Source organism: Gastrolobium bilobum, unplaced genomic scaffold (genome assembly GCF_033153095.1).
Source record: "Gastrolobium bilobum isolate Gb01-03AN ecotype WA unplaced genomic scaffold, APGP_CSIRO_Gbil_v1 utg24468, whole genome shotgun sequence".
NCBI classification, from domain to species: Eukaryota; Viridiplantae; Streptophyta; class Magnoliopsida; order Fabales; family Fabaceae; genus Gastrolobium; species Gastrolobium bilobum.
Window position 1 is genome coordinate 415476 of NW_026898146.1, and position 26272 is coordinate 441747.

At 35.2% G+C, this 26272-nt stretch overlaps 1 protein-coding gene across 1 annotated transcript in view; it reads right to left on the reverse strand.

Annotated features, from left to right (window-relative positions):
* The window catches only part of LOC133313208 (very-long-chain aldehyde decarbonylase CER1-like), an 82633-nt gene extending 59435 nt beyond the window's left edge, over nucleotides 1-23198 (reverse strand). Inside the window, exons 1-9 of the mRNA XM_061514543.1 lie at nucleotides 23139-23198; nucleotides 22605-22828; nucleotides 21773-22005; nucleotides 17843-18062; nucleotides 16946-17321; nucleotides 16285-16593; nucleotides 16082-16177; nucleotides 15647-15820; nucleotides 15309-15512 (exon numbers count right to left, since the gene is read on the reverse strand). Coding sequence (XP_061370527.1) covers nucleotides 15336-15512; nucleotides 15647-15820; nucleotides 16082-16177; nucleotides 16285-16593; nucleotides 16946-17321; nucleotides 17843-18062; nucleotides 21773-22005; nucleotides 22605-22828; nucleotides 23139-23198 — 1869 coding nt within the window. The 3' untranslated portion in view covers nucleotides 15309-15335. Of the gene's footprint in view, nucleotides 15513-15646; nucleotides 15821-16081; nucleotides 16178-16284; nucleotides 16594-16945; nucleotides 17322-17842; nucleotides 18063-21772; nucleotides 22006-22604; nucleotides 22829-23138 lie in introns of the transcript that reaches the window.
* Between the last annotated feature and the right edge of the window lie 3074 nt (nucleotides 23199-26272).

Genomic DNA, 26272 nt, shown 5'->3' on the forward strand with positions numbered 1-26272 from the left:
ATATTTTGACTACCAAAAGTGTCCACTACCACCTTACTACCTATCAAATCATCATTGGATCAAATAGAGAGAATGTTAAAAAGTTTTTGAAGAGAGAGAAAATGTTAATCCAATGGTAATTAGATAGGTAGTAAGGTGGTAGTGAAAACTTTTGGTAGTCAAAATATCCTCCCTCATATATATATATATATATATATATATATATATATATATATTTATTTATAAAACAACTTTGACCAACTTGAATGCACAAAGTGCCTTCATCTCTATTAAGTAGCACTAACCAAATTGCTAGTGCAGGATTTTCATTTTAAAATCACGCAAATCGATAAACCAGTACGTACAAAGTGACAAAACAAATAGCAAGAAATACGGTAGCGCACAGTAATACAAATCATTTTTTTAAGTAACATGGATTCTGAATTAACACTAACATATAACAAGAATTATAACCAAAATTATGGATTTACCAAGAGGATAGTTAAATTTACCTTGGTTCCTTTTGAGAACAGAAAAAATGAAAGCTTTAGAGGTTGAGAAAGCACACAAATCTTTCAACAATGGGTTTTTCTTCAACAAGACTAGAGCTTTAATGGTTGAGTGATGTTTTAATGGAGGAAAGAAGTAAAAAAATGAACACTTTGGAGACTTTCCTAGAGAGAAAGCTAAGTCTCCAAGAAAAACCCCAAATGGCTGCCACAATCAGTGGCTGAGTCTTTTAAAAAACTTAGGGTTTTGATCCCTTTTTCTATTTATATTGTCACTTAAGTTAAACTAACAGTATTAGTTTAATTAGTTCCGCTCTTCGTTTAACTCTAAAATTTTAGATTCTTAACCTAGATATTTTTCTAGGAATTTAATATTTTTATTTTATTTTTTCGCAACACTTTTTCGGTACGCGTTTTCTCGCTATTGGTATTAGTTCCGACACCAGCTCTCATTATTTTGACTCCAAACTTGACATACTAGTCCTAGATATTATTCTAGTAATATATACATAAATTTTATTATTTTTCAGGATACTTCATCGGTACGCATTTATATTGTGAAGTAGAATCGGTATCTGCACTTTTCGTCAGAAAAGCGACTTTCAACATTAATAATCACTTACTATAATTATTTAAGCTCACCATAATAATTCAAGGTCAATTATGGAATTTATCTCTTAGCTCATAATTAAATTAATTAAATTCCTAATTTAACGGTGCAGGTTCTTACATTCACCCACCTTTTGAGAATTTTGTCCGCAAAATTAGAGACATACATGTCCCTTAACTCGGGGTATTGCCGGAGAAGCTCGTTCACCCACTCCCAAGTACACTCCTGTGGAGTCCTTCCTTCCCATTGCACCTTGACCATGGGAATGACTTTGCTTTGTAGCTTCTTCTCACCACGATCAAGAATCTTGAGTGGTCCGACGGGAGTCTTTAAGTTCTCCCGAACCTCCACATCATCAGGTTGCATCACGTGCGAAGGATCCTCTATATACCTTCGAAGCTGAGACACGTGAAACACGTCGTGGATGTTGGCCAAGTTCAAAGGCAAGGCAAGCCGGTAGGCAACAGGCCTTACCCTACTAAGAATCTGGTATGGCCCTATGAATCTTGGGCTAAGCTTCCTCACTCCGAGGGCCCGACCAACACTGGTGACCGGTGATAGTCTCATAAACACGTGCTTATCCTCACTGAACTCTAGTGGTCGATGCTTGACATCATAATAACTCTTCTGGTGATTCTGCGCCTGCTTCAGCTTCTCTCTGATCATCTGGATCTACTGGATGGTATCTTGGACAAAGTTCAAGCCAAACAACTTAGGTCTCCAACCTCATACCAACAGGTAGGAGTCTGACACCTCCTACCATATAATGCCTTGTAGGGTGTCATGCCCAGGCTAGCATGAAAGCTGTTGTTGTACGAAAACTCAATCAACGGCAGGTACCGATCCCATGCCGAGCCTTGCTCCAAAGTGCAAGCTCTCAACATGTCCTCCAAAGTCTGGATGGTCCACTCAGTCTGGCCATCTGTCTGAGGATGGTAGGTTGTACTTAGCCTCAATTGTGTCCCCAAGGAACTCTGAAATGCCTCCCAAAATCGAGACGTGAACTTCGGGTCCCTATCACTAATGATACTTGTAACACCCCGTGTATACCCGGTTTGTTATCATGTTATCGTATTAAGCCACGCTTAATTAAAATGCGGAATAAGTTTTTCTTTTCAATTATGACGTCATTAATGTTACCAAGTTGATTACTTAATCCTTTTCATAAAGCATCGTTTGTATGTAATTTCAAATAGACGGGTAGCTACACTGAATAATCTCATAATGTAAATAAGTAAGTATCTAAGTCACGGATCTACAACACGTAATCCGGACAATATCCTGATACATTATACAACTCGAATCTAAAACAACAAAGTCACATCAACGTGGCATGGACAATCCCCATGCTCACCAAATAAGGCAAAAAAGCCCAACAGAGTCTCAGCTCAAGCAAAAATAGCCATACAATGTAAAACATAGCAGCATCCATGCATGTCATCATAAAAGCAGGTAAACATCAATCAACTCAGCTCCGGCCTCCTACCGCCCGAGGTCTCAACCCCCGAGTTACCTAAACCTGATATATGTGCCCCAAACGTGGGGTGAGATCTCTAAACAGAAATCTCAGTAAGGCAAGGGGTCCTCAAGGATTTCTCCGCCCCAAGCTCACTTACATGTGCAATATAAGTTCCAAAAGCAATATACAATAACAGTTTCAAAATCAGTGCATGCAGCATATAATCATGTCATGTGAGTAAACTATTCTACTGGCCAGAGAAATGCAGGATTTACATACGTCTAAATCCTACAAATAGTACACGCCAATGTTGTACCTACCCACAGGATCACCATCTTGTATGAGGCCACATACTCAGGCTTACCGTCTAGGCGAAACATCACATACATATCATAAGGCATTTGCACTTAACAGCTCAAAATCATTTCAATAAATCAATACATGAAAACACATCTTGCATATAAACCGTTCCCCCATGGGGTATAGTGGAACCAACAATGGCTAAACCGAAGACACGAAAGCTTAACTTGCAAGCTAGCTATCCAAGCCAAAAGTTCAACCAAGCTCAAAGTTCACAAACAACAAGATCACAATCTATTTGCACCAACAATCAAATCAATATTCATACTATACAAGTATACGACATAAAGACAACGCCTTCCTTTTATGTTTCATGTCTTTAAGCTACACACAAAGACATAAGCCCTTAATCACTTAGATTCTGACTTGACTAATCATTACAGAGGTTTAACTTAACCAATCTAGGGTCCACTAACCCATAACTCAGTTCTGTAAGAACAGTACAGTTACTGTCTTTGAAAACCCAGAATATCCGGATATATGTCGGGTCCATATCCGGATATCCCATATCTGGATATCCATATTCGGATATCTACAGACCCCATATCCGGATATCAATATCCGGATATCATATCTGGATATTTCGCGACAGAATGCAGTTCTGCATTTCGCGAGATATCCTTCCCAAAGGTTGCTCTTTTAGCGCTTCCAGAAGCTTAAACATGCATTTCTAGGTGTGTTTAACCTTACCAAACCTCAAGTTATTAAATTTAGCTTGTTACATGCATCAAGGCTTCATTTTTAACTAAGAAAACTCATGATCAAGGTTGATGAAACTTACCCAAGCTTCAAGACAAAGCCAATGGTGCTCTTGGAGCTCTCTTGTAGCTCCCTAAGGTCAGACTACCCCAAAGCCACAAAAATATAAAGCAAGGTTGACCCTTTCACCACAAAGTTCAACACTTGAAGCTACCACAACCAAGGAAAATGCCTCTTCCACAAAAATCAGAACCACAGCCTTAAGAACTCCCCAAACAGAGACCCAAGGTCAGAAACAAAGTCTCAAGTCCACCCCAAGGCTTTATCTCACACACACAAGGATATTTGATGAAGAAATCAAGAGGAAGTTTGGTCTCTTGGCTCACAAGTGCAAGGAGAAAGGTGGTGGCTGATGAAGGCAACAAGCTTCAGCAAGGGTCACGTAGGATTAGAGTATGGCCTAGGGTTTTGGGCCAAACATGCATATTTATAGTGTTTTAAGTCTTAAGCACGTAGTATTAGCACTATTAGCTACGCTTAGCATTTTAATCCCAAACTTAGGATTCTGAACCTACTCAATTTTCTAAGATTTGTCATATTTTTATTTTATTTTTCGCAGCTCCTTTTCGGTACGCGCTTTTACTTAACCAGTATCAGTTCTGACACCAGTTCTCATTATTTTGACTTCAAACTTGAAATCACAGTCCTATATATTATTCTAGTAATATATACAAACTTTTCATAATTTTTCGGGATACTTCATCGGTACGCATTTATACTGTGAGCAGAACCGGTATCTGCACTTTTCGTCAGAAAAGAGACTTTCAGCAATCTTAATTACTTTCTATAATTATTTAAGCCTTATCATAATTATTAGAGTCAATAATGGAATTTTCTCATTAATCTCATAATTATTTAATTAAATTTATTAATTAACGGTGCGGGTTCTTACATTACTCACGGGCACCCCATGAAGCTTCACAATCTCTCTAACATACAAACTAGCCAGCTGCTCGGTGGTAAAACTCGTCTTCACCGAAAGGAAGTGAGTAGATTTAGTTAATCTGTCCACAATGACCCATATAGAGTCATAACCAGCCTAAGTCCTTGGTAATCCCACAACGAAATCCATGGAAATGCTCTCCCACTTTCATTGCGGAATCTCAAGAGGTTGAAGCTTACCAGACGGCTTATGGTGTTCAATCTTCACTTTCTGACATATCAAACACTTGGACACATACACCGCTATGTCTTTTTTCATGCCCGGCCACTAGAAATTCATCTTCAACTCTTGGTACATCTTTGTAGCCCCAGGCTGGAAAGTAAATTGGCCCTTATGAGCCTCTGACATCACCTCCTCAGTCAATGAACCTCTAAGAACTACAATCCTTTTCTGGAACATCAACAATCTCTCCTCATTCCAAGACACACCGCCTTAGTTCTTCACTTAGTCAAGGCACTCCCTTTGCACATGTGCCTCCTTGATCTTCTCCATCAACTCATTTTCAACTCTCACAATTTCCATATCCAGAAGTGCACCCCTAAATAAAGAGGTCACTGTCAAGTCTCGGAACTTCTCAATCACATCAAAGTCACCCTCAAACTAGATAGACTAACAGATTTTCGACTTAAAGCATCATCTACCACATTGGCCTTGCCTGGGTGGTACTTCAACTCAAAGTCATAGTCCTTCAGGAATTCAATCTATCTTCTTTGTCTCATGTTCAGCTCCTTCTGGTCAAACAGATACTTTAAACTCTTGTGATCACTGAACACGGCAAACTTCATGCCATACAGATAATGTCTCCAAATCTTGAAAGAAAACACAATAGCAGCCAACTCCAAATCTTGAGTCGGGTAGTTCTCCTCATGAGGCTTCAACTGCCTCGAAGCATAAGCAATCACTCTGCCCGTCTGCATCAGCACACAGCCCAACCCCTTTCTGGAGGGATCACAATACAACTCAATCGGTTCCGCAGGATCAGGAAGGACCAATTCTGGTGCAGTGGTCAGTCTCTCCTTCAACTCCTGAAAACACTCCTCACACTCGTGAGTCCACACAAATGGAGTCTCCTTCCGGGTAAGGCGAGTCAAAGGCAAAACCATCTTGGAGAATCCCTCAATGAACCTCCTATAGTAACCAGCCAAACCCAAGAAGCTCCTCACTTCAGTAACTGTCTTGGGTCTCTCTCATTCCAACACAGCCTCAATCTCGTTTGGGTCCACAGTCACTTCTTCTGCAGAAATCACATGCCCAAGGAACTTCACCGACTTGAGCCAAAACTCAAACTTTGAAGGCTTAGCGTAAAGTGTAACACCTCGTGTATACCCGGTTTGTTATCATGTCATCGTATTAAGCTACGCTTAATTAAAATGCGGAACTAATTTTTTTTTCAATTATGACGTCATTATGTTAACCAAGTTGATTACTTAAACCTTTTTCGAAACATGGCCTATATGTAAATTGCAATTAAACAGCTAACTACACTGAATAACCTCATTACATAAATAAGTGTGTATCTAAATCACGGAGCTACAACACGTAGTCCGAACCATAATCCTGATAGTTTATACAACTCAAAACTACAAGCATAACTAACATCAATGTGGCATGGACAATCCCCATGCTCACCAAATAAGGCTACAAGCCCAACAAAGTCTCACATCATATAACAATATAAAAGACTATAAAACATAAATCGACATTTAAGCAGATCAGCATAAACATACATAAACAGTCAACTAAGCTCCGGCCTACTGCCGCCCGAGGTATCAACCCCTGAGGTGCCTGAACCTGAAAATGTGCCCCAAACGTGGGATGAGATCTCTAAAAAGAAATTTTAGTAAGACAAGGGATCCTCAAGGATCTCTCCATCCCAAGCTCACTTACATATGCAATATAAGTTCTAGAAACAGTAATAATAGTATCAGTTCCAAAATTTGGGCAATGCAACATATAATCATGTCATGTATGTCAATATTCTACTGGCCAGAGAAAAGGCAGGAATTACATACGTCTATAACCTACACTCGGTGCAAGACGCCACTTGCACCCACCCACAGAATCTCCGTATTGTATGACACCACATACTCAGGCTTACCGTCTAGGTGGAACAACACATACATATCATAAGGCCCTTGCACTTAACAGCTCAAAATCATCTCAAATATCAATACATGAAAACACATCATGCATATAACCATCCCTCCATGAGGTATGGTGGAACCAAACAATGGCAAAACCGAGGACACAGAAGCTTACCTCGCAAGCTAACCGTCAAACCAAGAGTCCACACTAGCTCAAGGTCACCAAATAGCACCCTCACAGTCTATTTATATCATAAATAATCATTATTATTCATTGTCCAAGGTTCCATTAAGTGATTAAGGCTATCCAACTTGTTTTAGTTGATTTAAGACTAAATCTGCAGGAGATATTCGAACACTCCTCGATGAGTATTCGAATACTCCATGTCTCCAGAAAGTATCTGAATACTTTCATTAAGGTATTCGAATACCACATTGTATCTGAATACTTTTCTCACGGTATCCGAATACTGCCTAGTCCGAATACATTTCCTACAGTATTCGAATACTACTCAGTATTCGAATACTTCTTCTAAGGTATATGAATACTTTTCTACCCAGAAAAGTATCTTAATACTCCTTCAAGAGTATTCAACTACCTGCTGATGAGTATTCGAATACTACTCGAAAAGTATTCGAATACATATCAGACAGAATGCAGAAACTCGAGCAGTTTACTGGATAACACCAATTTTAAATGTTCAAACTCGATTTGCAGTCCAATAACTCCATCCATAGATGTTCATTAACATATTTTAGACTTAGATTATCAGTCCTTAACTCAAATGATCAAAGTTTCCCTTTTTAATGGATTAAACAAGCTCAAAGCATGGAAATACAAAGGAGGTGGTCATGGTTTACCTCCAAGGCTCAAAACTCAAAAAATGTGACAGATTAGAAGCCTCCAACACAGCACCAAGATTCTGACTTTCAAGGACCACGAAAATGCATCACAAATTTGGTCCTTTACACAACAAGGTGGCTTCTTGAAGCCTCCAATGACAAGAAAATGGTTCCCTCCACAAGACTCAATAACTCAACCCTCAAACCACCACAAGTCAGAGGCTAAAACTCAACAAACAAGGACCTTTCACCTACACAAGACTTGTCTTCACAACACTCTACTATTTTGGTGAAGGCAACATGAACAAAGGTGATCACTTTGAGGTGTCAAGGGGAAGAAAAGCCATGAAATGGTAGAGAGGGAGGGTAGCAGCAGCTGAGTGTTCAGAATACCTTACGTAGGCATTCTCAATATGGCCTAGGGTTTAGTGCCACTAAGCATTTATAGTCATTTAAGTTTTTTTTTTGGAAATATTCCAATCGGTTCATCGCTTCGCAATTAATCCGATTCGGGGCGGGTCCAGGATTAAGGCTTTAAACCCCTCCCAAAGGTGGTACTGGGGGTATTCGAACACATGCTCTCACCCCACCTGCTCAGCTCCCATGCGCTAACTGAGCTACCACCATTTGGTATAGTCATTTAAGTTTTAAACACACTGTATTAGCTCTAATAGCTACGCTTATCATTTTAATCCCAAACTTTGGATTCTGAATTTAACCATTTTTCTAAGATTTATCAGATTTTTATTTTATTTTTTGCAGCACCTTTCCGGTACGCGCTTTTACGTAGCCAGTATCAGTTCTGACACCAGTTCTCATTATTTTGACCTGAAACTTGTTTTGCCAGTCCTATATATTATTACAGGAATATTCATACACTTATTATAATTTTCCGGGATACTTCTTCAGTATGCACTTATACCGTGGAGCAGAATCGGTATCTGCATTTTTCGTCAGAAAAGCAACTTTCATCATTATTAATCACTTTCTATAATTATTTAGCCTTCACATAATTATTAGGGTCAATTATGAAATTATCTCTTTAATCTCATAATCATAATTATCTCTTTAATCTTTAATCTCATAATTAAGATCACCCTTCCTGTGTCCCGCTCATCAAACTTCCCAACATAACATAGCCAAATGCTCCTGTCCTCAAGGCGTTTCTCGCCTGAAGCACTGATAAATAAGAAGAAGAACTGGTAGGGAAATCACAATGAGACATCTTCTTAGCACAGCAGTCAATCATCACACAGTTTCTGGACAACCAGTCCATGCCAAGGATGATCTCCAAATTAGCCATAGGCAAACCAATCACGTCTACCGAAAACTCACGGCCATCCCACTGAAACACAACATCACGGTGTACAGAGGAAGTATCAAATTTCTCCCCGGTGACAGTAGTCCCCCGCAAATGTGGAGAAAGCACTGAAATGGGCAACTCAAGCCCCACGGCAATCGGGGTCGCGATGAAAGAATGTGTAGCCCCGGAATCAAACAATACATCCACGTCATAACCACCAATGGAAATAGTACCTTTCACAAGGTTTGGAGCCCTATCTGACTGCTGGCGATCAAGGGTGTACAATCGGCCCGTGGCTGGTGGTGCGGTAGATGGTATAAATGGTGGTGCAGTGGGCGGTACCGTAGACGGTGTAGCATAATATGGAGCAAGCGGCATGGGTATCATCTGTAGTTGTGCAACACGGGCAATTGCGACCTGAGCTCCCGATGTATAACAATATTTGGCCACATGGCCGCTCTTATCGCACTTAAAACACACTATCTCTCCTGAAGCACAACGGCCCAAATGCTCCTTCCCACAACTTGCACATCTAGGCAGAGTAGGATGGGGTCTAGAAAACCCTCTCTGTTGTGTAGAAGACCTCTTGAATCCGTTTGTTGGCTGTCTGGTCTGTAGAAACTTCCCTTTACCCCTATTATCATATCTCTTGTTTCTCCCCTGAAAGGAACCGACAGCTCATCTGGCCTCTGCCTCCTTGGCCCGTCTGGCCTTACTAGCCACGCATACATCCTCAATGTCCCTGCATTGCTGGACCAGGGTACCAAAATCCCTAGAAGCAGTTCCAGCAATCCTGTCAGTTATATCAACATTCAGACCTCTCCTGAACTTAGCTGCCATGAATGCAAGGGTAGGCATAACAAGCCTAAAGTGTGAATACTTGGCTAATTCATTAAACTTCGCCAAGTACTCATCAACAGTCATGTTCCCCTGAGTCAACCTCTCAAATTCACCTTGTTTTCTTTCCTGTGCATCAAGGGGAAAATACCTCCCAAGGAACAGGTCCTCAAAGAATGGCCAGGTAATAACCTGACCCTGCATCTCATAAATCAGAGCGTTATTCGTCCACAACTCATGAGCATCACCCTTCAGCTTATAAGTGGCGAACATAAGCTTCTACTGATCGGTACACTGCATCACACGAAAAATCTTATCCAAAGCTTGAAGCCATCTAGCAGCAACAACTGGGTCAAAGGCTCCATCGAAAGAAGGCGGGTTATGCTTACGGAAAGCATTCAACCTGCGCTCACGGATCTCCTGATCCTCGACAGGCTCATAATAAGGCTGCATTAGGCCAATCAAGTGACTACATCCTCCTAAATTACTCTACCCATCATCATCATGACTCATCTCTTCTAGCATCACCCTGAACATAGTCATATTCGCCATCCTATTGGCATCCAGCACATCCTCTGTAGCCTTCCTGTTTTCCTCTCTGACACTATCCAACATAGCTTGCATATATGCACGCGTGTTCGCTTGCATTTCAGCCATTACAGCAATTATAGGATCCGGCTGACCCTCCGATGCCTCCCGAGTTCTTCTGGGAGCCATAACTCTGTACATGTAACACACAGAGGATGAGTTGATCAGGCCCACACAATGTGGTCACACTTTTATTATCACAGCAAAACCCAAAAGACAACTCATGAGACATCACAGACAAACAAGAAAACTTGAGGTTATAACATTACATACAGGCTTATCCCTAGAAAGTGCTCTGATACCATAAAATGTAACACCCCATGTGCACTCGGTGTAATAACATACATATGGTAATTTAAACCTTGCTTAATTAATTAAAACATAATGCAGAAGCTTACTAATTCAATTATGAATATATCCTTTGCAATTATCTCAATATTAAACCTCAATGTGCTAACAAGAAACTTTAGTACTAAACCTGTATGTAATGCCAGCTCATGTACTATATAACCTCAAGTAATATAAAAATACCAATTCATAGTACTACATCAAGTAGCCAAGACAATGTACTGATACATTATTACATAACTCAAGTCTCAACAGAAAATACTAACTCAAGAGGCAGGGACAATCCCCCTGCTCACATAAAAATAATTAACCAAGTCTGATTAAAATGTAACAGCATCAAGTCTCAGCATAAGACATATATATAAAAAAAAAGTAAATCTCCATGCAAGCATACTATCAACTAAATATCTTCGGCCTCTTGCCTCTAGGGTCCTCCATATAACTATCTGAACCTGAAAATGTGTCCCAAACAGGGTGAGATTTCTAAAAAGAAACCTCAGTAAGACAAGGGGTCCTCCAAGAATTTTCCGCCCCAAGCTCACTTACAGGTATATAATAAATTCAAAACAGATAAAATGCATGGGCATATTATAACAATTCATTCAATCAACAATACTCCATATTCCACAATAATATCTCAACAACAATAACTCAACAACAATAATAATATCTCATGTATGTGATGTATGCATATGTGGTTCGACTAGCCAGGGAACAAGATAGGGATGTGCACGTATGCTACCTACCAAACATGAGGGATGCTGCCTCATGCCTTGCACACTAGGGTTGCTGCCTGATCGTACAAGTACTAACATCACATCCATACATTACATCAACAGACATATCTACATATCTCAAGAAAATATTAGTGTGTGTATATATATATATATCATTTCACCAGAGCATACCATGCACATAAACCACCCTCCCATGGAGGTTGGTGGAACAAACAGAGAAACAATCCGAGGACAATAAGCTTACATGTACCAGTATGCCCCTCTGACTCGAACTCGGTATCACAAGGGTCCACACCACAAATAGAATCCAATTCATTCACAAATCTGGTTCAATGACCATCATAGTATCAATATACATATTCTAAAATTCCAAGGCAATCAGATATTATTTTCTTCTTCATTTCGAACCTGCAGATCCTTTCTAAGACGTACCATTTAACTTATTTAATTTTAGATGATAATTATCTTATAAATATTTATATAAATAGCCACAATAATATATGTATATTATATATAAATATATATATATATATATATATAAATACATATATGTATGTATTATATATATATATATATATATATATATATAAAACAACTTTGACCGACTTGAATGCACAAAGTGCCTTCATCTCTATTAAGTAACACTGACCGAATTGCTAGTGCAGAATTTTCATTTTAAAATCACGAGAATCGATAAACCAGTACATACAAAGTGACAAAACAAATAGCAAGAAAGACGGTAGCGCACAGTAATACGAATCATTTTTTTAATTAACATGAATTCTGAATCAACAGTAACATAGAACAAGAATTATAACAAAATTTATGGATTTACTAAGGGATAGTTAAGTTTACCTTGGTTCCTTTTGAGAACAGAAAAAATGAAAGCTTTAGAGGTTGAGAAAGCACACAAATCCTTCAACAATGGGTTTTTCTTCAACAAGACTAGAGCTTTAATGGTTAGGTGATGTTTTAATGGAGGGGAGGAGTAGAAAAATGAACACTTTGAAGACTTTCCAAGAGAGAAAGCTAAGTCTCCAAGAAAACCCCCAAATGGCTGCCACAATCAGCGGCTGAGTCTTTTAAAAAACTTAGGGTTTTGATCCGCTTTTCTATTTATATTGTCACTTAAGTTAAACTAGCAATATTAGTTTAATTAGTTCCGCTCTTCTTTTAACTCTAAAATTTTAGATTCTTAACCTAGATACTTTTCTAGGAATTTTCATATTTTTATTTTATTTTTTCGCAACACTTTTTCGGTATGCATTTTCTCGCTGTCGGTATTAGTTCCGACACCAGTTCTCATTATTTTGACTGCAAACTTGACATACTAGTCCTAGATGTTATTCTAGTAATATATACAAACTTTTTATTATTTTTCGGGATATTTCATCGATACGCATTTATACTGTGAAGCAGAACCGGTATCTGCACTTTTCATCCGAAAAGCGACTTTCAACATTATTAATCACTTACTATAATTATTTAAGCTCACTCATAATTATTCAAGGTCAATTATGGAATTTATCTCTTAGCTCATAATTAAATTAGTTAAATTCCTAATTTAACGGTGTGGGTTCTTACACTACTCAATTTCACTTTCCTAGGGTTACATGTTCGGCTAATTACCGTTTTACCCTTTCTTTGTATTTTAACCCTAATTTCAAAATTTTAACTAATCCTACCCTTTAATCCATATTTAATATATAAATATATTCTTTAGAAATACGAGGTGTTATAGTGAGAAGGTGGAGGCACAATGGCAGCAGTTGAATATCACGTAGGAGTGTGTAGAATTCTGACCTAGGTTAATGTGTCACTCTATTTATACCGGAGTGCCCACTAATCAATAGTGTTGATTCTAATAGCTCCGCTAATTGTTTTTCCACCAAACTTAATATTCTGATCTTAGATATTTTTCTAGGAATTATCATATTTTTGTTATAATTTTTCGAAATACTTTATTGGAACTCATTTTGTATATAGTCGGTATTAGTTCGGACATCACCGCTCATTATCTTTACTCCAAACATGATATCCTTGACCTGGATATTTTTATAGGAATATTTGTATTTTTATTATAATTTTTTGGAATACTTCGCCAGTACACATTTATACCGTGAAGGAGAATCAGTATTCATGCTTTTCATCAAAAAGAGAGTTAAGCGTTATTTGACCTTCTCGATGATTATTCTAATCTTTCTATATTTATCCAAGGTCAATTATAAAATTATTTCCTAATTTCATAATTAAATTATTTAAATTACTAATTTAACGGTGCAGGTTTTTACACTGGCGGCTGACGGAGTGTTATATAGGGTGTGGTGTTTTTCCTTGTAATCCCATTGTTTGCACAGAATTGATTGAATTTTTCTAAACAAAACTCTCCTTCATTTTCAGTTATCAGCATTTTGATTTTTATGTTAATCTAATTTTCCACCAATGCCTTGAACTCGTGAAATTTATCAAACACCTCATCCTTGGTGTGCAAGAAATATATCCACGCAAAACTTGAAAAAATCATTACTAAAAGAAACATAATACCTTGATTTTTCCTGTAATGCTACAAGTGTGAACTCAAATACATCACTGTGTATCAAGTCTAGGATCCTATCAGCTCTTCCTCCTATGGATGTAAAAGATATTTGATTTTGCTTTTCGTGTAGGCATTGCTCACAAAATCCAAAACATCACACGCGAAATACATTATGTGAGATTATTCTCTCAAATGGATTGAAAGTTTGTGTTAATTAATTTGGTATGCAAATATTATGTATTTATTAAACCCAAAAATGCACGCCAACAAATTCCTTGTGATCAAAAAAATCAACCTTCATGTCAATATCTTTCCACAATGCAGAATTTATACTATATGAAGTTGTTTAAGGATGTATATGGCTAAGGTCTTTGATTCAACATATACAAGAAGCATGTAGTCTTTAAATGATCAAGGGAAAACAAACATCACTATGTGAAGATAATGTTGCATGTATTGTTGAGATAAGGGAAGGATACATAAAAGGAAATAGAACTACGCACGTTTCATCAAAGTTCTTTTCAACACATGATCTTCAAAAGGATGGTGAGATAGATGTGCATCAAGTTCTCTCAAATAAATGTCTTGTAAATTTTTTCACAAAGTCGTTGCTGACTGAAACTTTTGAACACCTTTGTATACAAGATTAGTTTATGTCATATGAGCAAGGTTTTAATCAGGCATATTCATAGTATATAATCATCCAAGGGGAAGTGTTGGAAAACATGAATTTTACAAATCGATGACAATTGGAATTTCACGAGGTTTAGATTATGACATTTTTCGTGCCTCTGGCTTTTGATCTGAATTAAAACCATCATGCGTAATGTTGCATTGATGTGTAATTAGTCTCCATATTCATTCTTTGAGTCTTATATGATCATGTATTCTATATAAAAAATATATATAATAAGAATTGGTAATATTCTCCTACTTTCTTAAGAGTTCATGCTTTCATCTTATTTATACTTTCTATATTTTCTCTATTAGTTTTATAACACGTCTAAGTTTATAAGAAAATTTTAACACTATCGCATTAGGCCTACGGGGAATGTCAGCAAAATTCTGAAGTTTATGTTTTCTTGCTAAGGTTTAAGAATGTTGTTTGAGATATAACTTTAAATACCCTTCCAAAATTTTTGTTGTGTCCCACATGCAGTTTAATATAGTTCTATGTAAAGTAAAACTTTGATGGCTTATACATGTCTCACGATTTTTTAGGATAAATAATTAATTGCATAATGTAAAAGACAATTAACATATATAAACATGTTAAAAGTTCTATATAGATAGATAGATAGAGCATCACCATCACTTGCTTGTCTTAGTGCATTATTTAACAGTATTATTTTAGTAAATGGTAACCATAACCAGGATTAATACAGTCCTCAGAGCTACAACAAGGAAGCCAAACACATTGTTTAATTTCCCCACTGATCATTAATAATGAGCTAATTCTTTGACTGGCACAGGTTGGAACCCATGTTGAAGAGCTGAATGCCAAACTTTGTCTATGTTCTGCATTGTGTATCCACACTCATGTTCAATCCATCCTTCCAAAGAGTGTACTATCCCAGCTATGCGCCATGCACTCATAACCCTCCTTGGCAACCAATCCTGCAATGTATGAATGATGTTTAAAGTTTTATCATTTGGGGTGCTAACTATACTTATTAAATCTTCCTGGTACAACTTCAAAAGGGTGATTGAATCAACACAACTTAGCAAGTGAAAAGATGATATGAACAAACCTCACAAGAATGAACATTTTCAATAAAACTGGGAGTTAGCATTGCTGGGGTGCAATGGTAGGAGCAATCCTTGCGGTATTTCTTTGGTGGGAATTGTGAGTATGGAATAAATAATGTTCCCTTGGGTGCCTTCAGTTGTTCCTCTTCTGTCAATCCATCTCCCACTAACCATGTCTATCCAGAAAACAAAAATGAATTAAGAAAGAAAATCTTGTATGTAATTATTGATAAAGCTGATTGTATAAAAATGAGAATGAAAATTTAGAAATTATTTTTTCACACAATAAAATGTAGAGGATAGAGCCGTATAGAATCGACCTTCACCCTTATCCTTGCAAATCGGGAAATTTGTGTACCGGAATTTTTTTTTTTTAGTATTTTACGTAAAACTTTGGAGTAAGTTATCAAAATGAAAGTAGAAGTATTTTGCAATACCGTCTGAGTGTAACTTTTAGCAATGATCAAATTACTTTCAGATCTATTAAAGGACTTTTTGAGCTTCACAAGATCATCCTCATGCATTGTGGCGACCTGAAATACAGTTAATCATGTGATCAAAATTAAGATAGATAAGATTTTAAAATAAGTCTTCTTCCATGAATATCTAGTAAAAGCTAAATCTATACAAGGAAGCTGACCTGAAAGCCTTGTTTGCACAATGTGAAGGCAATAGCATAAGCAACCTTGGTGAGTTTGCCCTTAAGTAATACTTGAGTTGTTCCTTTTGGAATGCTGTTAAGAACAACAGCAACTGCAAGGCTACTACCATCTACAACCTTAACCTTTAGGTTTGGATTCTTACTAACATATAACCCTCCATACATGTTAAGCTCTTCACCTTGATTCATGAGACCTAGGCTTAGCACTTTTATGCCTTTCCTGTCAGCATCCAATATTGCATCCTCAATCATTCTGTTGATAGGCCCCTTTTGCCATTCCAGATAATACTACAAAAAATTTCATTGACTAAAGTAAATATCAAAATTATATGAATTCTTATTTTACACATTGCTAGATAATAAACAACAGATTAAATGAAATAATTTAAAATGTTCACTGAAAAAAGTAATCCCTTCAATAATTATTCGAAATAAATAATGTGGGATTATCATCGATTAAGCCTAGTACTTATGTAGACATGTTAACATCACGCAAAATTTACTAGGCTTTTATAAAGATATTCTCCAATAAAAAATTCCAATAGAATTAAATGATAAATAGTTATCAACTAATGTGTATGAAATATGCAAAATGAATAATTGTATAATTATAGAGAATTATGAAAATATTAATATTTACTTGAACACTGTACTTGGGTATTGCCCAAATTTGCAATTTGAGTTTGTCAAAACGGTTCCTCTCCACAATGAATGTACGACCATAGACCCATGTGAGCATCATGGACCACGCTGTCACAGGCCACATCAATCTAAGGTACCACTTTGACATGTAAGGTTTAGAAGCCAGGTGAGCAAATCCAAGCCTTAGATGATAGATTGATTCAGGCGTAGTGAGATGCGTTAGGTGCACCACATCTGGGGTCTCTTCCTCACGTTTTAGTGCTGACTCATGTAATTGATCTGAATCCTTGTCCATGGTACCATAGATGTAGTCATAAAATGGCATAAATAGTGAGTAGTTTGTCCTAAACTGGGTATGGTGCAAAGAGTGAAACCTGTGAAATAGTAGAAAACATGTTTATTTTGTTAGTTGGTGTATACTAAAATAATAACAAATGAAGATAATTTTACTAACAATAGCATTTCATTAAGAAGCATAAGCTGCAATTGTCGGGAACTGTATGGTATGGTATATCTAAATTAAAAAAATATTTAAGTAAATTGTAAAACGTTCAGCAATAAAACAAGTAACCGTAGTACTCATAAAAATATAGAGAGAATATGTGTATAACCTTTTTATTTTTTTGGTACATCGGAAAAGTATGTTTTTTTTTTTTTTTCATTTAATATCATAGCAAATGAACAGAAAAAATTAAAGACATGATTTTATGATGACAATATGCTCAATATCAAAAATAGAATATTACTTTGAGAAGTAATTAAAGGAGTTAAAATAAGAAAGTAAAGTTGAATATATAAGGAGTTAAAATAAGAAAGTAAAGTTGAATATATTATATAGTTTTATCTATCTATATAATGTATGCAGGTATAAGTACAAGGCATTGGAAATACATACGATGGAGTGTACATGAGATACTTGAGAGGGGGGAAGATGTTAAAAAGCCACTTTGGAAGGAGCTCAAAGTTGCAGTGACCCATATTATTCATAAAATCAATGAAAGTGACATATCCAGCCATTGACACCACAGAGGCTGTATTTGAGAGGACTTGGGTTAACATGGGTATTGCAAAGAGAAGGAAATATGATATGTGCTCAGCAAATGGATGGATGACAGCTGCACCAAGAAAATATAGTTATTAGATAAGAAAGCAAATTAATGCTCAAAATTTATGTGCTTGCTTATGATTAGGAAATGCCAATCAACATTACAGCTGGCCCATGTGACTTAAGCGTTGCTTTAGCAAAATAATAATTGTCATGCAATGCTTTATCTTCTCATAATTATGTTTAACATTAAATTTTTGTCATTTAATGTTACAGTAGAGTATGACATTCAATCGAGTCGATAACCAAATACCTATAAGAGCGTTTGGTTGAAGAGAATTTTTTTGAATATTAAGAAAATATAATTGATAGGAAAATAGTTGGAAAGTGAATTTAGTAGAAAAATATAACAAAAGTTGTTTGGTAGGCCAAAAAATTACAAGAAAAATTGGGCTAAATTTCTGGGTCTATGTTTGGTTGAAGTTAAAATATTGATGGGAAAATATGATAAAATTATCAAACTAACCCTCTGTTAACGTTTTTATTTTTTGATTTGAATAGGAAGCATACTGAATAGTCCAAGATATACTCAAGCGGGTTACTTTTGTCAAAGTTTCCAACCTTAGTTTTTCATATCCCAGCGAAATTGGAATACCACTGCCTTAGTGGTCTTTTTGGGTTGTATTTTTGTTCTCATTTTATACTAAAAATGGACTCCTAGGTAAATGATAATAGTGAGAAAATTTTCTCATATTTGCTACCAAACATTCGGGAGTCTTGAAATCTCACCATGACTTTTCTATGCATTTGAAAATAATAGTCCACCCCCTATTCTTTATTGTTAAGTTGCACCTATTAATTGGTTTTTAACCGTAAGAACTGTAATAGATTCTAAGATAATTCCTAATATAATTGACACATATAATTTAAAAATATTTAGTTAATATATTAAAAAAATTAATAATAGTAATAATAATAATAATAATAAAGTTTTTTTATATCATTATCAGAATTAAAAAAATACAAGGTAGGTGAGATTTTTTATGTATAATTGAGGGGACGTTTGGTTGAGGAAATTTTTTTGGAATAACAGAGAAATGTAATAAATAGAGAAATGATTGGAAAGTGAGATAAAGTGAGATAGGTAGAAAAATGTAAAGAAAAGTTGTTTGGTGGGGAAAAACTTTACTGGAAAAATTAGGTAACTTTATGAAATCAACAGTGCATTAAAAGTGAGATAACCGGTTTTTCAAAAAATCCCACCTTCAAATTGGGTTTCTAAACAATGTGGATATCTATGTTTCTCATAAATCCATACAAATTGCATAGATGGGTTTTTGGTGAAAATATGTTGAAACAAACATAGTGTTTCTAAAAGCCATACTTGAAAAACATAGATATCTCTTGAAAAGCTCCAAACCAAATACCACATAAATGTGTCTAATTATAAACAGAACCTAAATAATTTGAAATCTGTTTTTTAGTGAAGTCAAATCTATCAGGGGTACTCCACAATGACAAGTGTTACTCTAGAAGGTTCAATAAGTCAAATACTTGGAGGAAAATAAATAAAAGATTATCAAAAGATATTAATTCTAAGGGTGTTATAAGAGTTATGTTGTAGGAAAAATGATTGTCTAATATTATAGAGATTCGTTTTGCGTGCCTTAATTTTTTATTTATTTTTTTATTTTAAAAAGTGTGGGCCCACAAAATATTATGAGTGTAGAAAAATTTGTTGTGTTATATTAAACGATAAAACAAAAACCCTAATTCTAATGCAATAATAATGGATTAAGAATTGAATTCCAGAAGTCTATTTTTACCAGATAATTTATTTATAAATAAAGCATTAAGACAATTAGATATATATCTTATAAACCCTCCCTCTTAATTGTTATTGTACATATATCTCATTATTTTAGTTATGCGGTTATTATAGTGAACAATTATTTATCAGTAAATATTTTTTTTGGTCCCTAACAAAAAATAAATTAGTCCCCACTTTAATCTCTTACAAAAATAAATTAGTCAGTTAGTCCCTAATAAATTCAAAGTGGACCCATTTAGTTGAAATTGTGGTCCCTCACAAATTCAAAAAAGACCCATATTAGTCTCTTAAAAGAATTAAAATGGGTCCACTTTGAATTTGTTAAGGACTAACTAATTTATTTTTGTAAAAAAATAAAATGAGGACCGTATTTTTTATTAAGGACCAAAAAAAATATTTACTCATTATTTATTATTCTCTAAAGTAACTTTTGTATGAGTAGATGTAAGAGGGCATTTAGATTCTATATACACATCAATCTATAATCGTACATCTCGTTCGTCGGACAACAAGCATGCAGTCTGTCTTTCTGTACGTGAAAGCACAGATATTGACATTCAAAAGGGATTGAGATTTGACAGTAAACAACATTCATCAAATGCAAACAAAGAGGTTGTTAGCCTGCTATGAATTCTGTAAGCAAAAGCGGAAAAAATAATTAATTTCTTGTTTTTAAATAAAAAATTATGAATTTATGACAGTTTTAAAAATAATTACATATTTATTACACAATATCACATTTAATTTGGACGTTACCAATCACGCTTAATGGGCGTCACTCAAAAGACAATCACGTCTAATTTAGACGTTACTCATCATGTGTTGACACGTGTCACAAAAAATTAACAATTTAATTGTAAAACTTCTGAAGGCTATAACTTTTTACTCGGATATCCGAATCAGGTAATTTTTTTATTCCACATAACTTTTCAAGATCTACGTAATGACACCTCATTTGACATATTTTATCTCTCACAAATATAATTTGAATTTGCAACAATGAGACTTTATCTTATAAGTTGTGATCTCAAATTAATGATGGTACCAAAGTAGATTAACGGATATTATAATTAATTAATTAATTATAATCGTTAGATTGTGACCCAATAAATTAATAATTAATTAATAAGTGTGACAAAATAAATTATAATCGTTAGATTGACGAAAATTAACGGTTAAGATTGAGTAGTAATAAGTAATAAGAAAAAAGGTAGTAATTACAACATATTTCTTATTTATTTCTATAACAGCGGGAGAATATGTAGTTTAATATAAAATAAAAAGAAAAGTAATATGACAAAAGCATGCCCCAAACAATATGATAATATAATTTATCAAAAAAAATTATATTGATTAAACTCCCAAATCCTAACAGTGTGTTAAATTATTAAAAATTAAATAAGAGAACATAATAAAAATAGTAAAAAAATCAGTAAAATTGATAAGTAATATAATTTGTATGAATCATTAAATATAAATAGAATAATAATGAAGGTAAGAGTTCTTATTTTCATATCGGTATAAATTGTCGTCATTAATTTCAGACCACGACTTCTAAGATAAAGTCTCGTTATTGCAAATTCAAATTGTGTTTGTGAGAGATAAAATATGCCAAATGAGGTGTTATTACTTAGATCTCAAAAAGTTATGTGGAATCATAAAAAATTACCTGATTCAGATACCCAAGTCAAAATTTATGGCCTTCAGAAGTTTTACGATTAAATTGTTAATTTTTTGTAACACATGTCAACACCTGATGAGTGACGCCTAAATTAGGCGTGATTGCCTCTTGAGTGATGCCTAAATTAGGCGTGATTGGTGACACTCAAATTGGACGTGCTATTATGCAATAAATATATAATTCTTTACAAAACTTTCATAAATTCATAATTTTTTATTTAAAAAATAATATATCAATTTTTTTGCCAAAAGCAATTAATTGGACTCACAAGTTATGGGTTCGGTAGCAATGGAAGAATGGTGATGAGAATGGTAACGAGAGTACAGAAAGTGATGATGAAGTGCTCTATGTAACCAATAGTAAAGAAATTCCACTGGTCCCGCGTGAAGCAGTATTGTCATAATCACTCCATCTGTTCTCCATATTGGAAGATGTGACGCCCCAGCCAAGGTATAGCTAGCCAAGTAGTATAAGAACCCATTGAATAATATTTGGTCATCCCTGTATCATCAAAACAAAAACCAAATAAATAGTGAATAAAACAACCTAAAAGATCTTTACCAAAAAAAAAAAACAACCTAAAAGACAAAAGATATCTGAAATATTTTGTTGTTAATTTTCTTTCTAGAAAGTTGAATAATGGTAAGTGAAACCATATATGAGAATAGACTTTTAAACTAGTCATTTATATATTATTGAATCAGGACGATTATATTTACAAATTTTTTGTTTACAAACTCTTAAAATTTATATTATGTACTCTCGAAAGTACACTAGGTTACTTCTAGAAGTACATAATGTAATTTGCAAAATTTATAAAAAAAAAATTGTAAATGGATCTTTTTCCATATCGAATTAATTGAATAATTGATAAATCAATGAAAAAGTTTAAAAAAAATTTATTTCAACCTAAAGAAAAAAAAAATGATGATGCAAATAGATATATAAGATTTCATACCTCTCAATTTATAGTTAGTAATCTTAATATATAAACTTAAATAAAAAACATTTAAAATTGAGTGGTGAGAGGGGTGTTGGATTTCTTGTCGTAAATGCATTTGGGTTATGCATGGTAACTGGTGAGTGTTGCATAAACTAACCAATCTCTTTCTCTATCAACTTGATCAAATTCAATTCCCTTGTCAACAATTCTAGCATTGCCTTTGGCAGTTCGGTAACGAGAGAGAGTGATCCATATTTGGTTGTGAAGCATTCGCCATAGCATAAGTGGGAATATGAGGAAGGTGGATATGTCCCTTTCATTCTTATCCTTCGTCAACACAGAATACGAGCTATGAATGACCCAAGGAGCAAGTATCACATACTGCAAAATTGCACAATAAACGTCTTCATTAACTATAACCAACACAACAAAGAAGTGCATATATTAAACATGCAAAGGTACTATTGCATTATACTATTTTATTCTAAGTACGTAAGAAAAACTTTTTCAAGATCTAGTTTTACTTTTCTAAAGCAACAGTGAGAGCAAGAGTACAGAGGATGTTCATGTTATTCTTCAATGTGTGTCCTTGTCTATGCCAATGTCAGTGAACCAGAAATAACATCTATTTATTGGAGGGAGAGAGAGAGAGAGAGAGAGATTAAGGATAACTAAAGGGAAGTTAGGGAACCTTAAAGCTTCCAAGAGGCTTCCATGGCCAATCAGTAAGGATTCCAGGTCTTGAAGCCATGTTTTTGGAGAAGTATCTTCTATTACAATCACAGGCCTTTTTTTTTTTTTTTAGTTTTTTGTCTTGGAAGCATAGAAGGCAACTTTATTTATAGATCTCAGCTTCACATTTGAACAATTGACGGATAACTCCCAACAATAACCAAAACTGCACAACTCACCATCACATGGGCATGTAGACACGTTATGCCAGTGTTGTAAAATCCGGGTCGACCCGGAACCCGACGACCCGATCATCAGACTGGTTCGGGTCAAGCATTGGACCGGTCATGTATTGACCCAGTCAAAACCCGAACAAACTTGGCCAAACCCGGTGACCCGGTGACTCGGTGACCCGGTCGGGTCATGCATTTAAATAAAATAAAAAACCAAATTTGTTTATCAAAAAAAATGTAAAACTCATTTTAAAAACTTTTTGTAATTTTATTTGCTAGTATACTCTTCTACAATGACCTCTTAGTTTCCAATACTGAAGTAATTTGTGGAATAATAAATCAGAGAATGTAACATATGTTATTTTAATGTAGTTGAATTTGAAAACTATGAGTTCAATGTCATTGAGAGATATGTTTATGAGGATTTTGAGTTGCAATTTAAATTGACATAGTAATAACATGCACTTTTATTTGTTTATGCTTCATTTTTTTAGCTTATTTAGTGAACCTTGTTTAATTCATTTTAGATATGGAGAATATAATTGAATTTATATGTTGATATTTATATATATTTTTATATGTTTATATATATCCGGGTCAATCGGTCCGACCAGTGACCCACCGGTCCGACCAATGACCCAGTGACCCAGTATCCCGACCGGGTCGATGCCCGGGTCAGGTTTAACAACACTGCGTTATGCTTTTTAATAATAAACCTCTTAACTTTCCCACATTGTTACATAATAAATTCGACTTCAGTTATGTTACTGTGACCGAAAGTCTATCCTACAATTAATTCGTGATCAAACTATATATGCTAATATCATTTATTGGCCTCACCAAACATTTGTATATGTGGTCAGACAAGGAAAATGAATCATTTATTTATGTATCTAATTTTGTTTTATATATGCTTTATGGGATAGATCAGAAAAATTCATCGGATCACGATTAATTTCTTTCTGGCGAGTAGTTAGTTTATTCATCAGTACTATATATCTCGTACACTTTCTGAGACCATTAGGTTTTGAAATTGCATAGGAAATAAAAAATGGTATAGAGGGGTTTAAAGACTTAATTCCGGACCCATCACGAATTGAATTAGTCATGAAACAATAAACCAATTACAATATTTCAAAAAAAAAAAAAAATTATAGGTACGCGCACTCTGTTTTTCTCATCGTATGTAAATTCATGTACGGGCATGTGGATAAAAAAAAAGGAGTATGAGCACAAGGATGTGCGTGTTATTTTGGTGCTACATAATTCAATCTCAACGTAACGCAATAGCCTTTATTTTGATATGAGAAAAGAAAATAAGAAGGAGAATTTCAATGGTATGAAGCTTGTGAAGAAATTTTTCATAAATTGAAAACTTGTTTGATTCGGCACCGGTGTTGGTAGCTGTTCCAGGTAAAGTTCTTTCGGAAGGCTTGCTATTCCTCCAAAAGTTGTAGTAGCAAATGGATGATTTGGGTTTGCTTCGGCCAAATTGGTCCCGGGCATTTGAGCGCAGTGAGGCTTCGTGTCCATCATGGGATGGGATCGTACATTGATTGGAGCCTGGTTCAAATGACCATTGCTAGCAATAAGAGATTAGTAGGATTAGAAATTTAAAATTTCCATAGACGACGCCAAAATATTGGGAATTCGAACAGTAATGTCTAGCTATGTAGGTAGTGATTATATCTAAGAATCAAGGGTAGAGATTATCGGCATGTTGGGATATTTAACTCACGAGTCTCGTGTTGATTGACAATGAGTTAAGTGAAATATATATAAGTGGAGGGACCAAAGAACCTAATGTCGGATCCACTTATTATAGTTGGCGATGAGATTTGCGATGATATTATTGCGACAGAAAAATGGACAAAATTCCCTCACAATTGCATGCAGGTTACAATTTCCGTCTCTAATTTGCAATAAGGTCAAGACCCTTGCTGATGCTCGTTGCAATTTCAACATTTTTTAGTAGTTCCCGGAGCTCTCCTCGTACCTAGGTCGGGTAGCTCTTCCTAAATTAATCTAGAAGTCTATAGTCGGAAAACTCTCTCTAGAACATGACCCACAAAAAAAATTAATGTCAAATATAGTTAAAAATCATTAATCAATGCTTGAAAGAACTTTGCAAAACAAGAGACGACTCTTTCGCTAAGCAACACTTGTCGCACGGCCAACTGTAATATTATTGTCGTTCCCTAGTTATGAGGCAGCAAATTAATTTTCAGCACTTCTTTCCAAATCTAAAAGCCGTATTTTTCTTGTTGCAAGTTCTCTTCCATCCATTTGTCGACACATCATACTTTCTTTTCTTTGGAATACCCCAATTAACAAGTGTCTCTTCACAAAAACGGCCTCTGTGCTGCCATTATTGAATATGTCACAATTGATCTTATGGGTTATGAATACTGTGGGTCACAGCAACTTTGAGCTAGTCCCAAAGTGGCTCTTTAACACCTTTCCCCCTTGCATGCAAGTATTTTGCGTATTCACCGTCATATTACAATGTCATATGCATTCTTCTCTCTCTTATATATATATATATATATATATATATATATATATATATATGGGGAAAGATATTGTGACAACCAAGTTATGTTGCTACCAATTAATCTCACCGTTAGATCGATTATGTTGATCCAACGGTTATATTTATGACCATATAAAGATGGAAATAAATATAACCGTTGGATCAACATAATCGATCCAACGGTGAGATTAATTGGCAGTCACTTGGCAGTGACACAACTTGGTTGTCACAATATCCTTCCCCTATATATATATATATATATATATATATATATATATGAAAGATTACATTTATAATTTTTTTTACAACCTTAATTATATATTTCTGAAAATACGCTTTCTAGTATTATACTTCTGGGAGTACATAGTTGAAGTTGTTAGAGTTGTA